Below are 17838 nucleotides of genomic sequence, written 5' to 3'. Positions count from 1 at the left end.
TAATCTAGCCAAAACCTCTCACGTTGGCTAAGGCGGAGGGGCATGGCTAAGGTAGAAGGGAAAATAAGTTAATTTTTAAGAGTTTGATAACTCAGCTGGAAAAGCATAGTGGCTACTAGTAATGGTCCTTTTTGGGGAAAGACAGAAGATGGCAGATAAGGTATGCAATCAAGTTGTATCACCAGGTCTTCAAAGCAGTTGATTCCCTCCCTACATCAATTGGCTGACCCAGCAAAGAGCTGTTTATTTGGCAGGATAGGAAGAGACAACAGATGGAAGAAGTCAAAGGAAAAAGTTGGTTTTCTGGAAGTTGATATTTCAGCTGCAAGTGTTAGAAGGATCATTTTGAACAAACATTATGGCAAAAGTTACTACAATAATCCAAGAATCACTGAGCTCTTACTTAAGCAGCATTTTCTGAATCTCCTGTTTTAATTTCCTAATATCAGATTAAGAACATTCTCTTGATTGGAACATGTCTGGTGGGGAGAAAGGGAAGGTTTTTGCTGAAGAAGAGCTGTAGATATAGGACAAAACATATTACAGCTCAAACTAATAATCATGATCACATTAAAATATGTACTTAAGGTCCCCAGATCTCTTCAGCCCTTTTCCTAGAGCTCACTCACATAATTAGTCAAGGTGACTGCAGTACTACTGTGTATTTCAGATACGTGTAGCCAATACTATAACGAGCAGGCAGGTTAAAACAAACAAACAAAAAAAAACAAAACAAAAAACCAAAACAAAACAAAAAGTAAATTGTCCCACAAAATTTGCCCAAGATGTCTATTTTGAAGAGGTGGGATTTTTTCAGTACCTTAAGTAATGGAATAGATAGGTTATGATAGTGCTACGTAGTAACACAGGCAAGAAGTGACAATGTTTATATATGTATCATCTTTAATCACTCCAGTAGAGTTATTCTGTGTGAGGCAAAGACTAACCTGGCATCAGCTTTATAGTAGATGTGCTACATTCCTTGCCACACAAGGCTACTTGTAAGAATGTAGAAAGAAAAGTGAAGGGAGAAAAAACATTTACAGTACCCTAGACTTACCACAGGCAGTTTTTGTTTGGTCATGTGTTGTTTAATGTTTCAGAAAATGGTTAATCTAAATGAAGATTGCAAGTCTTAAATCACAGCCATTCTCTGAATAGTTGTTGCCTGTTTTATTACAGATTTGTGGTTGGATACCAAAAGGCTGCCCAGAGTTACTTCCAGGGTGAATTTTGTAACATGGTAATAATAGTGTATTTCTTCATAGCCTTTCAGCTGAAGGATCTCCAAGCATTTTGCAAGTTAAATCATTTAAGATGCTTCTTGTCCCCTCTCCAGATCCTTTTAATTTTAAATTGATTGTTATGTGAGCTGGAGGTAGGGGAGAGAAACTTCACTGTGTTTCAAGCGTGTTAACGGACAGCTCTGTGGAGGAGAGTATATGTGCATTCCCTCTCCACTTCTTACTCTGGCAAATCTTTAGCCCATCTGAGATCTAGGCTATGTGTTCAAGATACCTAAAAAGCAAACTCTTGGAACCTGAGCATCTGTCTGCTGCCAGCACAGGGAAACCTGTGGGGCTGCTGTGTATACAAAAATGGCTACCCCAGTCACAAAATACTTGGTACCAAGCACTTCTTTAGAGCATCACTGTAAATTAACATGGTGCAAGTATCTGCAGTGCTTTCTCTAACCATGTGTGTCTTCCCCCTGGGTCTTCTGTAGCTGTGTAAGCAGGCACAGAATGAACTGGGGGTCTTCAAGGGGTCCTATTCCTTCCATACTTGCTACCTGCCATCTGTTGACATGGAAAAGCAGTGGGGTGGAGTGTGACCCCAGTTCAGACTAGGGCTGCTTCTACCCCTGAGATATAAATAATGAGCCTGGCCAAAAGTATTACACAGCTGCTAGTTGGTCTCAGCTGCCCCTGGAGGTTTGCTGCTACCAGTTCATGTCCCAGACGGATAAACAAAGCTCTGACAGGGGTAAAAGGGCCGACAGCTCTCCCAGTTGATACAACATCTGCCAAGAAGTCTTTGAGACTGTGGTTCTCAGGCATGCTAAGGGCTATGCTGCCCATTTCTATTTTCTTAGCTCTCTTTAACCCCTCCCTTCTATCCTAAACAAAAATAGCAGTTAGAGTTTTAATAGAGGCTTCAACTGAGACTGCTCCTGTTCCCATCTGGGCTGGTGGAAAGTTCCATGTGTTGCTGTGCAGATATTGCCACGTTTTCATTGACTCAGGTCCAGTAGAACTAAGAGGAAACATCTGCGGAGCAGGATAGCTCTCTGTTTGTCCCAGAAATTAATTGCTTCTGCTGGGAGTGTCGAGAGGCTGAAAGCTGTGTACTGGAGATGAGGAGTCTAGGCTTCTACTTGCATTGCCTAAAAAGCACCCAGCTGCAATTTACCCTTTTTTTTTTTTTTTTTTTTTCCTTCCCCCATGTCTGTCAACTTAAAGGTCTGTTTGACAGGGACAGTCCCTTGAAGCAGGATAGGGCTAGGATGTAGGTCAGTCAAACTTGGTGGGTTTGCTTCTCATGTTCCTCTAGATCTGTGTTTACACTCAGGGTGATGCACAGCAGATTTACCAAGCCCAGGAATCCTATCAGCCAACGTTTCACAACTACAGTAGTGGTTCAACATTGCAGTTGTGTAGTTAGGTGAGGAGAGGGGAGCTTGTTCTGCTCTGGGGGCAGGGGTGGAGGCAATGGGGAGGAGAGGGGCTATGCCACCTGCAGTCAGGCTTTATGAAAACTTGCTTCAGCACAGCCTGTTGTAAAGACAAATTTATGTGAGCCAGAGCTTGCTCGTGGCTCCTGTGAGACTGGAGTGTTCAAGTCTCTAAGTCTGTCTTTGAGGGACTCAGCACCTTGGTTTGACATAGATAATACAGAGTTTCTGCATTTTCTCTGTAAATTGGAATTAACTGGGATTTACCACCTTCTGCTAGGACTGCCTCCAGCTTTTCTTTTAAACTTCAGCAGATACCACTGCCCTCCTCAGCAGCAGTCTGCAACTGGGAGCGAAGCTCTTCAGCTGTCAGCCTGCCTCTGTGCTGTTCCTCCCTGCTCACTGACCTCTCATCTCCTCTTCCACTGCTGCCAGTTTGCACTCCCCGCCAGTGTGACAGCTATTCCTTCTAAGGCAAAATGTGGGTGTAGCTGTTAGCTGTGCCTCACAGAGGGCAGGTGTCGCCTGCCTGCTCCCTGCTGTCAGGGAGGCAGCTGGTTTCAGGCTGGCACTTCACATGCCTGGTCCCTCACTCCTTTTCCTTTGGTGAAGCCCCAGACTCCCAGTGATAGCACTTGGCCACAGCAGGGCACTTTGGTACCCGTCTCACCACAGAGACTGCGGTGCCTTGGTTTTTTCCTTGGGTCAGCTGCGTTTCTAGCTGTCCAGTAACAAAGACCTTTTTGCTGTTCCTGCAAAACAACGTATTGGTGTTAGTGACTTCCTGGTGATGGTTTCAACCTCAATTTCATCGACTGGAACACTTTAATAAGGCTGTGGTTATCTTACGAGCTCTATGAACATCTCTGTTGCTATCCTGTTTCTAAGATGAGAGTAAAATCAGCAGCACAGGCATGCCTGAGTTTTCACATCACACCATTTGTAGATCAGATTTGATCTCCCTGATTTGGACTGAGAAGATCATAGTTACTCCGGCCCCTTAGCTAATACCTTCGGAGGGGATAAAGGAAATGAAATCTCAGCCGCTTTCTGACATACCGAGGCCCTTCTCCACCCAGCTGGCATGGCGGGGACTGAAGCTGAGCCAGTTATGCCTGGGCGTTGGAGGTACTCAGAGCCACCAGCCCGCAGGCCCTCCTTTCCAGAGGAGTTCTCTCACTGCGCATTCTCACTATGTTTTGGCAAATGGTAGCTCTTGGTATTTCCAAGGTTGGAAACCTATAGGTTGAAAAGACATGATTTAAATCCTACCTCTCTTCTTTTCCCCCAAGAGACACCAATTTTAACCTGATGTGGCTTTTCAAGGGCATGGATTGCTTTCTTCCTGCTGTCTGATCATGCACGCTTTTCTCTGAATTCAAAAAATTAAGGAATTCATGAGGCTGACATTGAGATTCTCTTACAATCCCTAACTCAGCATCCACAGCTGTATGAAAGCAAACCAGTCACTCAAAAGTGAGAATGACATGCAACAAGATCATAAGGTGGCAGAACCACCGTGTGCTTGCCAGTCCTAAAATACTGCCTTTAATTTCAACGGTGACTTCACTTGAGCTGATGCCGAGACAGGCGGTTTCATGCAGCCTGCTCAGCGAACCTACACAGTTAGGAATTTCTCCAGAGCTTTGGTGTTAGATTTAGACTACAGTTTTCCTTTGGCTGGTTGGACTGTGGGACGCGGATGATGGGCAGAAAAGCAAAGTAGGGAAGACAGCCAGGTTTACCCCCAGCCCACAGGAGCTGCATGCTCCAAACAGAAGGGAGGGTGAGTCCTTCGGTGCAGCTCCTTTTGGAAATGGGAGGATTTTGAGCAGCTGATAGCACTTGAACTCAAATTCTCCACATTTGGGTCCGATTTAAGGCCTGAGGATCTCCTTTAGCACTGAGCCTTCTGTCCTGTGACCCTTGGTGAGTGTGGGGTAGGGGTGTGAGCCCTGCTTGCCATGGGATGTGATGGGAAGGCTCCCTCCTTAGGCTCAGAGCCAATTTCCCAACGTCGGTGCTGGGGATAACATTTTGACAAAGTGCTGCCTCCTTGGTTTTCCCCATTATTGTCCTTATGAAAACCACCCTTTCCTGAACTATTATCGCATTTCTTCTCAATTGGCCTCAGAAACAATGATCCATAGATTCGGCTCTTTCCATTTTAACCTGTTCTGATGTTGTTTGCGCTGGTGGAAAACAGGACCGATGCCAGCACGAGTTTGGGCAGCGGCTAATTAATACTAGAGATTGTCTTCTGTTAGCCCCACTTCCATGCAGCATATTTTTTACTGTCCACTGCTGTTTTCTCTCCTATTCCTCTTTGAGGTTACCGTGGTGCCGCTGAGACACGGATCCTCCCCAGCAGAGTGGATTTGGTCATGGCAGCAGAGGTATGAAACCCAGCATGCTGCCTCAGCCATGAGTCAAGCCACCGAGTTCCATGGCCCCACACATAAAGATGCTTTTTGGTCTCCCCTTTGCTGTCAGTGCTGGCAAGGGAGGCCGAAGCCTTCCCAGAGGAGGGGGTCTGCAGGCAAAGAGCAGGCATTGTTCAACATTGTGGTGGCCTGCCTTTGAACTGGTAACTTAGCCTTGAAAAGCCAGGTCTGGTAATTGCTGATCTTGGTAATAACCGTGTAAATACTGTTATCTAGTCCACCCTTCCACTTTCCAGCCATTGTGTGGTGGCACTGCCTCATTTCTTGGCTTGGCAATACCGGCTCATTTCCTAGGAGCCGAATCAAAGTAGCCTCTGATCTCGCTGCCCATTTCCTTGCCTAACTGGGCACGAAATCACAGGTCTGCATCATTGCCAGGAGCATCCAGCTTCCTTTCGTGGGCTTATTCCAGCCACTGTTTGTTTTGCTAACTGAAAGCCTTCCAAATTCAGCATCGCAGTGTACTTACTGGGTTTCCCAAAGCCACGTAAACTTTTCTGACTGCTTCCCTGCGGCCCTGGGACAGTTTCCATAAGCACAGGTTCTTCTGCCATCTGGTTTTTTTTTCATCTCAAAGCAGTTTCCTTTCAGCTAACAGGAGCTACTCTCTGTCTGACCTGGAGACTGGTCTTGAAACCAGGGAGTGAAGTGCTTTTACTGGGAAGTAAAATCCATAATTGCACAGATTTAAATAATCAAAGACAAAACCCTCGTTTCTTGGCATAATCATAGTCTTTCTACTTCTCATTAACCCTTCCATGAATCAGCTCTTGCTCTCTTTCCCCCCAGTGCCTGCTCCTTTTCTCTCTGATGGGCTATATGTGCCTAACAATCCTCCCAGCTGTTTCTCCTCAGCTCTGACATTTGCTGCTTCTCTTTCAGCCTAAGGCCAAAACCTTGCCCCATCTTCCAGTTCTGTTAGTTCATCTAATAAAAAGGATTACCTCTACCCACCTCCCACGCCTCCCTTACATAAGAAGCGTGAATCATCGGGATGTCAAAAGCATGATGTCTGCCCAGAGAGCCAACTTACAAAGGACCATTGATATCCCCGTTATTTAACTGGAACCGCAGCCTCAGGCTTCAGCAGGAGCCCAGGCAGAGGATGGGCTGTGTACGGGCAAGGGGTCTCCAGCTTTTACGTGGCCGTTACCCGTAGCATCCCCATTCTGGACCCGCTGTAGCAACGCGTCACGGGTGGGTTCATGGGTGTTTATGAGCTGTTATAATATGAAGGATTATTTTTTTTCAGTCTGCAGAATTGGAGCAAAGCCCCCTGTGAACAGGTGTTACAGGCAGAGACAAGGTTTTTGAGTCTACTTCTTTTCATTTTTCTCTTTTTCAAGAAAAACAATGGTGGCATCCAGCACAGGGACTTGCAGGCTGGCGCAGGGAGAGGCCCCCTTGGTTGCAGACCTGTCCTTCAGGGTCTAATGGAAAGCTGCCCTGCCCTTCTTGTTTCACCTGGGGAATCTGAGAAATGCAACACTGGTGGGTCCCAGGCTGCCCTGAAACCAGTGGTTAGTGATTGCTGCCAGACTCCACACCAGGGCCATCCGTTTCCCGCACAGCAAAGAGAGCATTTCGTTTTTTTCCCCAGTGTGGCAGGACATGAATCAAAGCAAAGGCAGGCGAGCAAATCTGGGGCCTGGAAAACTTGGGAAAGCTGCTGAGTTACCAAAAGTACTTTGGATAGGTAAATGCTACTCGAGTGTCAAGAGAAAGGAACATGTATGTAGGTGTCTGGCATCTCTTGGGCTCCATCCCATTTTGGGATAGTCCAGGCGAGAGAACGGTAAATCCCCAAAATATATATTCTCTGGCTTAAATTTGAGTGGGGTTGGGTGTGTGTGGTAAAGAGGAGTGAAAATCAAACCCATTCCTCCTTGGCTTCAAAGCTTGGACTGCAAGGAAGCTCTATTCAGGTAGGATGTAAGGGCAGGGTTTTCCTTATTCAGCAGAAGTGTGAGGCAGGGTAACACAGTTGCAGCCAACCTAAATCAACAGCAGCTCTTTTTCCAGCCACAGCCCTGTTTATCTCAGACCTTTTATGCTCCTGTGACTCCAGTGGTTCACATTGTGCTGGGTGGCATCTTGCCTTAATTTTTCAGAAAAGATTTAAGGTTAATGGCTGATGTCCGGAGCACTTTGTTCTCCAAAATGCCTGTCCCTCCTCTCTCTATGTGAATTTCCTCAACTTGCTCAGATTGTTCTCGTTCCTCCTGCAGGAAAGACTCACCCGCTTTTGCTGCAGCTGCTGAACTACCACAGCACCCCAAAAAACAGGCAGTGGTCTTGCTTTAGGCTGCAGGGCTGGGACCCTGCAAGGGGGTCTCGGGGAGAACGGCTTTTTGTGGAACGTGTCCGTCCATCCCCCACCCTCATCCAAAGTCCAGCTCATCCTGGTTGTCTGTTACAGCTCTAGGGGTATCTAGAAGCCTGAATGTTCCCAAAACTGAGTGAAGACCCAAATTTCTAAGTATTTTTGGTCGCCTAACCACTCAGGTGGCCCCGGGGAGGAGGAGTACTCCTCATGTACTCAGCCTGACTCCAGGGCAGTGGGTGTGAAGCTCCAACCGGCTTTTCAGAGCCGCCGTGCCTCATGAAGTGTCTTGGTGTTTTGACAGACCCAGCCACGAGATACTTTGGATTATCGACCCTGGCATGTGCCAGGTTTCCTAAGGGCAAAGCGTAGCTGTAGATTTTGAATCTCAAAGGCGTGAGTACTGCCAGAAGAGGAAGGGAAATGGTCCAGTGCCAGGCGGATGCAATGCACTTGGTATGGAGATGGAGCAGCCTTCCTCTTTGTGGGACATCCGCAGCAGGTCGAACATCTTCCCAGCTTTCTTCATACATGCTTTTGCTCAGGCCTGCCGAAACACAGTCCCTTTTCAAATCACTTTGGGGACAAATGTGTAGAGGCTGAGATCTCCCCTTCCTGCTGCCTGGTGGGGTGAGGCAGAGCTGAAACACTCCCAGCCAGGGCAATGGAAAGAGTTAAAGAGCAACACGATGAGCAGCCCTCAGGGTTTGGTTAAAACTTCTGGAGCTGTTGTTTGGTTTCCAATCCTAGAGAACTGAAAGCGGGTTTGGAAAAACCGAAAAGCACGTGAAGCGACCGCGAGGTCTAGTGCCTCCGAGGTCGCAGTGTGATGCTGCTGCTGCCGGGCAGCCCCACAGCACTGACCACCCCTGTCCTTGCAAAATTGCCATAGGGGTAGGGGACAGTATGGCCAACGCGGCTGTCCTCACCCCCGTGGGTGGGCATCGCCGTGAGATGCTCCAGAACCAGCCATGTCAGCCCCGGGCTGGGAGCCACCCTCCATCCCCAGCCGTCAGTGCAAGGAAAAGCGGGGGCAAACACCATGTCAGGCTCTGCTGTCCCCACCCCAGCCCTGGGTGGGGGGGATGCCACCAAGCCACCCTGCATGGGCACAGACCGAAGTCCCTGCAGGGACCCTGCAAACGGGTGTCCCCTCCAGAGGGGACCCTGTGCAGAGCTGGGAAGAGGTGGGCATGAGGCACCAGTCTCGTCTCTCACTGAGAAGCAATGATGGCAGGATAACCCCACCAAGGCCACGGTGGAACTGGTTTTTTGAGGTGTAAGAGCTGTCCTACACTCTGAGCAAAGACTACTCTAGAAAAAGAAAAACCCCTCTGCCCTCTCCCCCCCGTCCCCCCGCCGCTGCAGTTGTGGGGGGATCATAGCAGCCCCTTACAATGGGGAGAAATCGGAAATCTCCATGCGGGGCCTTGTGTCATGCCATGGTGGGGACCGAGGCGCTCGGCCCCCCCACGTGCTCCCTCCGCCTCCGTGGGTGCTCACAGCATCCCTTGCAGGCAGCCCCGGGCAGAGCTGGCCCCTCTCCATTCCCTCAGAGATGCCCAAACACCGTTTCACACCTCATGTTGTCGTTGCCGTCACTGACACAAGAGATCAAACTCGTGGCGTTTTGCTAAAAGCCATGGGAAATCATTCTGACTATACTCGCAGCCTTTCCTTACATTTAGCTTTGCAGACTTTCAGTACATTCATTCCCTTCTTTTTTTTTTTTTTTTTTTTTTTTTTTTTAAAACAAAAACAAGCAGCGTGCTAAGAAATGCAAACCCGCTGGGATGTTTTCAGCCTTGGCCAGAGCTGCCTGACCCCCCCCCGCCCCCTCCCCGCTCCGGGGCCAGGAGGCTGACTCTGGCCGGGGCTCAGCGGGCGGCTTTCTGGGACAGTCATTTCTGATTCCAGCCGGTGTTAAACGGGCTGTCAGAGGGCAGAGCGAAGCTGTTCCACCTCTGCTCAGCACCGGACCGGACGGCAGCAGCATGGCGCTCCGGGGAGCCTGCCTGCTCCTCTGCCTCCTCGCCCTCACTCACATCTCCAGCCAGCAAAATGGCAAGGTCCGGCCAAAACCAGTGGCTTCCAAGAAAGGTAAGGAGCAGGGGCACCTTCCCTGCAAGGAGACCTTGCAGGGCTCAGGGGGGATGCAATTAGCCTGGTTGTTCAGGCATTTAGCAGTGCTTTAATTAAACTTTTTTAGAAGTGTTCAAAAACATAATAAAGTGTCTTTTTTTCTGCCCTGTGGGAATGGTTGTGTAGCCCTTCTGTAAAATAGTGAGGATATTGAAATGTTTTAGTGAGTTCCTACCTTGAATAAATTTGATGGGACAGCTTGATCTGAATGTCAGAGGGCGACGCATTTTCCACTCTACCTCTAAGGTTTGCCCCAAACCTTTCCTCTACTAAAATCTCTGTTTCTATGACCCCTACCCCTCCTCATTAATTTTTCAGAAGCAAATAAGTGGCAGATGACAGACTGCTGTTGTAGATTTCGAGACATGTGTAGGCAGATCATATATAATCCATTAAATATCAACAAGGATTTTCATTTTGTAACACTTGCCCCAGGTGTTTGTCAAGCCGTACACGAGCTCTGACTACTCAGGCTTACCAGAGGGTAATGCATACAAAAAGATGCCCAAGTTTTCTTTTCCCTGGTGGTTTTGGGTTTTTTTTCCTACGTGTTTTTTGCTACTGCCCCATCCTTTCCCCCTCTGACTCGATGCACATTAATTACAGGAGAATGCAGGTACCGAAGTGGTTTGTCTTGCAGCCCGGCAGCGTGTAAGCCCATCTGCCTGACGGGTCCAGCTGCAGTCGCGTGGGCTTGGATCGCTTCTGGCGGGCGCTTTCCTGCTTGGAACGAAGCGGGGAGCGAGGAAGAAGCATCCCAGGAATTTGCTTGGCCAGGCTGCTCGCTATGCTCACCCAGTGGCTATTTTTGTCAGATACCATCCTTAAGAATTTTTTCCTTTTTCTCCCATTAGATCTTTCTATGAAATCACAGCATAGCCGCTTATTCCGCACCTCTAGTCTGTGGCTGTTTTCTAGAGCAGAAAATACGCCCTTGGGCTCACGTAGGGTACATACGTGCATTGCACTCACGGGAGGTACCAGGAGATAGAGAGATACCTTTCTCAGAGAAATCTTATTTTTCTCTCCATATCACTGCAACTGCTGTTTGTAACTGATCGGTGACAAGAAGGTGGGAGAAAAATCACCCTTTTGACAGGAAAATGGGGCTCTGATTTAAAAACGTTTGAGGGGGGTGGCCTGAAAATCAAGCCATCTGGAACAGCTGGTGGCAATTTTTACTGAGAGCTTGGGAGTTTCATTTCAAAGGAGAGGTCAAGTTTTCTGTGGGGAAAAGGGAAAAAAAACCCAACAACTTGGCATTTTTTGGCCAGCTGCATCCAGCCCTGCGGCGGGTTGGCTGCCCTGCCTTTACTGGAAACTTCCAGCATTTCTTGGTTAACATTTTTCTGATTTTTTACCAATGCCAGGGGCTGGGGCAAAAGGGAGGAAAGTGCTAAAAATCCCCCGTGAGGCTCCTCTTCGCCCCCAGCCCCTCGCCATGTCCAAGCCTGCCTGCCCACCCACCGCAGGGGCCGGGGGTCAGCCGCTCCTGACATGAGCAAGGCCAGGATGGCCCCATCCCACCCCCATCCCATCCCCATCCCAGGCCCCCAGCACCCCCAGCCCGGCTCACCCCCTGCCCTTCTCCAGGGAGGGCCAGGCAGGGGGAAGCTACTGCAGGGTTGGGGGGTTTGGCTGGATTTGTGGTTTTTTTTAATCTGCGAAGCCAAACCACAAATGTTGGAAAAGAAGAATGATGATCCAAGCCAAGCTTTTCCTCTCTTTTTACTTTTTTTTTGGTTTTTTTTCTTTTGTTCTGTTTTTTCTTCCTTTTTTTTTTTAATTATTGCTTACATTTGGATCTGCTTCAGAACACAAATGGTGCTGGTTCAACATGAAAAAGCCAAACCACAGCATTTAGAAAATGCTGAGACAGCACATTCACTTTGCCCACTATTGGGGTTTTTTTTCCCCCTCAAATTGCTCCCCGCTGATTTTTTCCAGACACAGTGGTTCAGCAAACTCTCCCTGAACCCTGATGGCTTGGGGAGCATGTGGGATTTGCCCTCCTCTGGTGGGCCCGGGGGTCTCACCCAGAAGGGTGCCCGGGGGAGGTGGGTGATGGCACTCCCCTGCTTTGGGGTGCAGGCTGGGGACCCACCAGCCCTGGGGGGGGGGGTCCCTTGGTCACAGCCACAGTGGGGTGCTGGGGGCATGGAAGGGACCATCTTTGTGTAGCTCTCACATCTATTTTTAAGGTAATTGGAGACAGAAATTGGAGTCCAGGTGCTTAAATCGGTGGATAGGGACTGATTTGCTGCCCCAAAAGTTTGGTGTAACCTTGTCGTCCGGGTGCTCTTCCCTGAAAATGCCCATGAACATTTACCCAGCACAGGTGTGTTCAGTACCCTCCTCTGATCCAGGGAACAGACTGCAATATGGAACCCAACTTTTCTGGCTGGGACATTTCTGGAAATGCCTCATGTCAGAAGAAATACCAATGGTGGGGGGTGTTGATGACAGACATTGTGAACCAGGGCGATGCTCACCCCACAGGGGGACAGAAACCTGTTCGGATGGGAACAAACCAGATGATGGCTGCCCAGGCAAAGCTAAGCAACCCAAATATAGAACCAGGTTTCATAAGGGAATAGTTAAACAGTCAAAATTAAGTACAGAGGGATTTGTTTGTTATTCACCATATAATTAGAACAAGGAAAACTGGGCGAGAGCTCCCATTTGCGGCAAGAAATACATTGCTGGCCAGGCTTTCAACCCAACAGACTGTTGCGACCCACATCCTTCTGTGAGTCTCCTTTTCATCTCGCCTCTGCCTGTGCTTAATCCTGCTGCTTACGGTTAGCCGCGCAAGGACCCACTCCAGCTCCCACAGGCAGCGCTGGCAACCCCCACGCTGGCTTCAGCCACAGCAAACCCAAGCTGTAATAGCTTTGATGACGGGCTTCAGGAGGCGAGCCTTGAGGAAACAACAGCACAGAGTCAAAACTCTGTGGCAATAAAATAGAAAACTCGGTGCCTGCTGACGTAGCCGTGGTACTCCCTTTGTAGCTGAAGTGCAAATGAACTGCTCCCGGTGCTTGCCACGACACCCCAGTGAATGTGCTGCTGTAGGAACATCTTGTGGCCCGGGATTTGGAAGTGAGGTGGTGAAAAGGGACAGGGCGCTTTGGTAGTCAACAAGGAGACGTGTCACCTTGTGTGGCAGGGAGCCTCTAGATGGGAACCCACCAGCAAACCCGGCTGGAACAATGGAAGGAGCTGCCCCAGCAGGACTCATCGGCATTGTCGTGCCATGGCCCTTGGATGTTACTTAAACCTAAGCGACATTTGGTCTGCTGCAAGACAAGCTTGCACGGAAAAAACCCCCACCTGCATTAATTAGCTGTTTCCCAGAAAGTGTTTTCATCAAAGGCAGCAAAATAATAACTAGTGCCTCAGTCTTAAGTGAATCCGTTATAGTTAGTTGAGCAATGAGTAAAGTAGCTTGATGCCCTCCTCTCGATGTGTCTGGCTTTTCATATTCATGGCACCTTGTAATCTTTGGGCTGGTGGTTTTGGTCCACATCCAAGCTGCTTCCCCACTTGCCTGCCTCCACGCCTCGGCTCCCCATCTCCATGACCCTCGAGGAAGCCCGTCCTACTGCGTTCATGGGCAAATTGTCCCCTTTCCTTTCACCCCATGAGGACTACCACGTGCTTATGCCAGGCTAGGTAAAGCAATAGGAGCAGCAAAGATAGCGTAAGGAACACAAATGCCTCAATGTCCGATCTCCCACCACCTCCAAAGCGTAACGGTCCTTTTGCTCCTAGACAGGAGAAATCCAAGTACTGATTAACAGCTGGTTGAAGCCATTGCGGAGGCAACAGACCTAGCAAGCCATAGGCTTTAATAGCAGGCTGCAACCAACTCCCCAGCCGAGGAGGCACCTTCTCACAGCAGGAGAGCAGCTCTGGCCAGTTTTTGGGTACCTGCACTGGGGATGCTGAAGGCAGAGGCAGCCGTGATGGCCTGAGGGAGGTTGTGGTTGGTGGGCTGAGGGCGGGGGTGGCTGGTGGTGCAGGGGCAGACCCAGGGGAGGTACTGCAGCCCTTCCAGCCCCTTCCTGCTGAGCATCAGCCTGGCGAGCAAAGCGCTTTCCTGCCAATGTACCCATGAGAGCAGACTAACACAGGGGCACAGCAAGGCATGCGTACAGAGAAAAATGATGCATTAGGGTGTTTAAGGAAGCCAGGAGGCTGTGCTGTGAATAGAGAGAGGGAGGGCATGTTTTTGAGGAACTGGGGGAAAAAAACCCCAAACCAAACCAAAACCCCACCTATTCATCAGCAGCTTTTAAGTTCCCCACAAAACACTCGTGTGCGGCAAGACTCCTGCTTGGACAGGGCAGCATCGGATGGTGTCCTCCTGCATTTCAGGAGGCTGAGCCCAGTGCTGCACCGCCCCAGCTGAGTGCCCTACACAGGGGCTCCAGAGACGAGCCTGCACCTTGCGATGCTCACACACGCACGACCCTCCCAGCCCAGCAGTGCAGCGGCAGCCCAAGGGGAGACCCCTGTGGCACGAAGCCCCACAGGGTGCAAAGCCCTGGAACCCCAGCTGGGAAAACTGGGTTGGTGGTGGAACCAGGCTAGTGAGCAAACATTCACTCTGACGGACATGCAAGGGGACACAGGTGTTAACTTTGTGGCCTCTTGTTTGTCTTTCTCTGAGGGCAGAAAAAACCAGGGACTTTTGATGATAGGAAAAGCTTCGGCTGCCTCCCTTGGGCCTGCCACCGATGTTTATGCTCCTCCCTTGATTTCTCCCACAGATGGTGTGAGCCTTAAAATGATTGAAGACCTGAAGGCCATGATTGACAACATCTCTCAGGAAGTTGCTCTACTGAAGGAAAAGCAAGCGCTCCAGACAGGTAAAGGACTCGCTGAAGAAGACACAGCTTTTGCTTTGAGAGTGGAGCTGCTTATAAAGCAGCTACAATCACTCCATGTGGTTTGACAAGAGATGCCCACGTGCCCGCGACAAGGAGTCCATCACGGGGAGAGAGGTTGGGGCATCAAAGCAAAGCGTGGGCTCGCTGCAGTTCCTCCAGGCAGATGGAACTCCTCAGGCAGTTCATGACATGAGTCGAGCAGCATGTGGCCCCCTCTCTTTATGTGCTAGAGCTCTCCATTTGTAAAGCTATGGATATTTCTATGACGCTAATCCAGATGTTCATTTTCCTTTACAAGTTGGAGGGCGGGGTAATGGATTAGTCTGTGCTTTAGTCAAATGTAGCTTACTCTTTTGTCTGAACTCCAGTGAAATGATGACCTGGTCTCTTATACGTACCCCAGTATTGCCCAGGGAACCTCACTGGACGTCAGTCCCACACATACAGAGGACAGTTCCAAAATGTCCATCTTCCAGCCATGCTCCACAGTTGTTCTGTGCAAAGTCCACCAACATCGACAGGAGAGGGATTTGCAGAACACGAAACAGAAATGAGATGAAAATGCAAGTTAAGGAGAGTTTTCTCCTTAAAAGAAAAGGAACACAAGCAAAATCAAGGCTTTAGTTCCAAGCTCACATTCATTGAGATGTAATCGGTTTGGATATTAATGCCTGGCTCTGATTAGTTATTGTTTGGCTAGAGTACCCTGCACTCTCAGGGTTTAGAGCTTAAAAGAAAAATAACATAAATTGCTATTCTTAACAACAAAATCAGAGGGAAGTAGAAACTTCCTCCGAAGACCTCAAGTTCTGATCAAAGCTTATAAAAAACCACATTCTTTTCATCTTGCACAATTAAGGTGATTGAATTAGCATTGCAGACTTTTTTTTTTCCCAAAACATTCCGGCACTCAGCAGTGCTCATTGCAACCCTTGCCTCCGACAAACTCATCAGAGGAAGTGTAGCAGCAGCTGGGGAAGAGCAAGGCCAGGGGAAAGGGCAGGAGGACCACACCATGCCTCTGCTCCGGCAGTGGCAGAGCCCGGGAGGGTGGCAGGGGCACCCCAAGGTCCCTTTTTCCCAACGGTTTGCAGATGGGGAGGGCACGGCTGGGACCCCCCCGCTGCCGAGGGTTGCTGCGCAGCCTGAGAAATGACGTTTGTAGTGTGGCCACTGCCTTTGCTGCTGCTGCCTCTTCCTGGGCACCCTTTTTAAAACCAATTCCCTTTCTGTCTTTTTTGTTCTGTTTGTGTGGTAACCACTCAGTTTGCCTGAAAGGCACCAAAATTCACCTAAAATGCTTTCTTGCGTTTTCGGAGACCAAGACGTACCACGAGGCCAGCGAAAACTGCATCTCACAGGGCGGCACGCTCAGCACCCCCCAGAGTGGGGAGGAGAACGATGCTCTCTACGACTACATGCGCAAGAGCATCGGCTCAGAGGTGGAGATCTGGCTGGGCCTCAACGACATGGCGGCGGAGGGCAAATGGGTCGACATGACGGGCGGCCCTGTCCGCTACAAGAACTGGGAGACTGAAATCACCACCCAGCCCGATGGCGGCAAGCTGGAAAACTGCGCAGCTTTGTCAGGGGCTGCCATCGGCAAGTGGTTTGACAAGAGGTGCAAAGACCAGCTGCCCTACGTCTGCCAGTTCATGATCGTGTAGCGGTGGGGGTTCCCCCCCTGCCCACCCGCAACCCAGGTCTTCCCTCTTGGCAGCAGGATTATAAAGCTATAGGTATGTGTATGTGTACACGTACATAGGCACGCACACGCACACACATTCAAGTAGAGTCACTCCTTGCGAAGAGTCATCACGGCTCGGTGTCAGATTAGAGAGTATTAGAGCATTTTGTTTGGCCACATCCAGCCCCATTAGCAGCTGCATCGTTCTTAATAAGGCATGATTTATAGATATATTTTTTTACACAGGGACTTTATTAGGTTGGCTCGGTTGTTTTGGCAAAGAACTAGTGCAGCAGTCCAGCCTGGCCAAGAGCCACCTCGGCTGCCCAGGGCTGCCACTCTGCGATGTCCTTTCCCACCTCGCTGAGCTTTGTTGGGACACCAGCATAGCTAGTTCCTGCTTTCTTCTCCTGTTTTGCTTCCCTATAAGCCCTGGCAGCGATCCGTGGGAGCTCCTCGTTCCTCACAGTGCCCTGATTCAGGCTCCTGGGGATCGAGGTCCTGTCTTGATGAGCAGAGGGACTTACTCCTGGTTTGCATTGAGAGATACAGTTGGGCTTATTGGCTGAGTACCAGCTGCTCAACGGGTTGTCCGACTAGTCCAGTAACGTGCATGAATAAAGGAGCAAGTAACAGGCATGGGCTGACTTACTAGGAAGGACAGTGTCCTTTCCAGAAGCATTCCCCGCTTTGTTGGTCCTTTTCTCATCAGCCAGAAGCCAGTTTCACTGATTTCAGTGGGAGACCGAGACCCACTGCCAGATCTTTTTAAAAATCCCATTGGAAGCTTTATTTATGCTCCAGCAGCTTGGGGGAAGCAATAATGACTTGCAGCATAGTCAGTCAAATATATTCTTGGAAGTAGAAGATGAAAGTATTATGTAAATAACAAATGTAACGCTATTAGGGAATACGTTGCCATACGAAAAACAACTGTGTGTTGAAAAGGAACCCCAGGACAATTGGCTTTAGCAGCTTTAGGAATCCTCTGGCCTGTTTAAGTGATGGAAACCCAACTGAAAAAGAGTCCAATCTTTGTTGGTCCAGGCACAGTCCTCAGCAAACATAAATCTGCTGAGTACTGTTTGTGCCAATAAAGTCATGCCCAGCTGAAGACCTGGCCTCAGTAATTTTTTGATGAGAAAAGGGTTAAAGAAACAAAAATAAATTGAAATAAAGAGCAATGACAGGAAGGAAGTGCAGGCCACCCTGACAGCTTAACGAAGCTTTGCTGGCTGTTGGCTGAAAGGTATCAGCGGTTCTTTGCAGTTCAGAGCTTAGTATTAAGCCCTCCAGCTTGGGTCACGTCCCCTACCCTGCCAGGGTGGGAGTGTCAAGACATGATGCTCTTGGGGAGCCCCTGGGAGAGGTACTTCAATTTGCTGCGTTGTTGAAAATGGCACGATGGTGGGTCTTCCAAGACATGGAGTGGGAGCCAAGCTGGAGGGATCGAAACACACACACACACACACAAATGCAGAGTGTACACTTCCAAGGCTGTCACTATTGCCAAACTCTCCGCTGTTCAAATGGCTATAAAATAAAAATATATATATAGCTTGCTGAAGGAATGGACTTGTGTCAATGTGATTGGAGTGCTTTCTTCTTGCATTTCTCTTCAGAACAGCTCCAGGGATCTGTCAGAGGGTCGGAGATATCAAAGGCAGAGGGGA

General features: G+C 49.2%; 1 protein-coding gene across 1 annotated transcript; it reads left to right on the top strand.

The window, feature by feature from the left end:
- The first annotated feature begins 9284 nt into the window (after positions 1–9284).
- On the top strand, positions 9285–17838 carry CLEC3B (C-type lectin domain family 3 member B). Its single transcript, XM_049817252.1, has 3 exons — positions 9285–9541; positions 14359–14457; positions 15745–17838. The coding sequence occupies exons 1-3, from the start codon at positions 9436–9438 to the stop codon at positions 16143–16145; spliced, it is 606 nt and encodes a 201-aa protein (XP_049673209.1). The 5' UTR covers positions 9285–9435; the 3' UTR covers positions 16146–17838.

This window comes from Accipiter gentilis, chromosome 14, assembly GCF_929443795.1.
Source record: "Accipiter gentilis chromosome 14, bAccGen1.1, whole genome shotgun sequence".
NCBI lineage: Eukaryota > Metazoa > Chordata > Aves > Accipitriformes > Accipitridae > Astur > Astur gentilis.
The sequence above is the reverse complement of the archived record's forward strand: the minus strand, read 5'-3'. Positions and strand labels throughout refer to the sequence as shown.

Excerpts from the sequence above, each read along its gene's own strand:
- CLEC3B (XM_049817252.1), top strand. The coding sequence starts at position 9,436 with ATGGCGCTCCGGGGAGCCTGCCTGCTCCTCTGCCTCCTCGCCCTCACT. Across the intron at positions 9,542-14,358 it reads ACCAGTGGCTTCCAAGAAAG|ATGGTGTGAGCCTTAAAATG; the intron begins GTAAGGAGCAGG and ends TTTCTCCCACAG. Across the intron at positions 14,458-15,744 it reads AAAGCAAGCGCTCCAGACAG|TTTGCCTGAAAGGCACCAAA; the intron begins GTAAAGGACTCG and ends GTAACCACTCAG.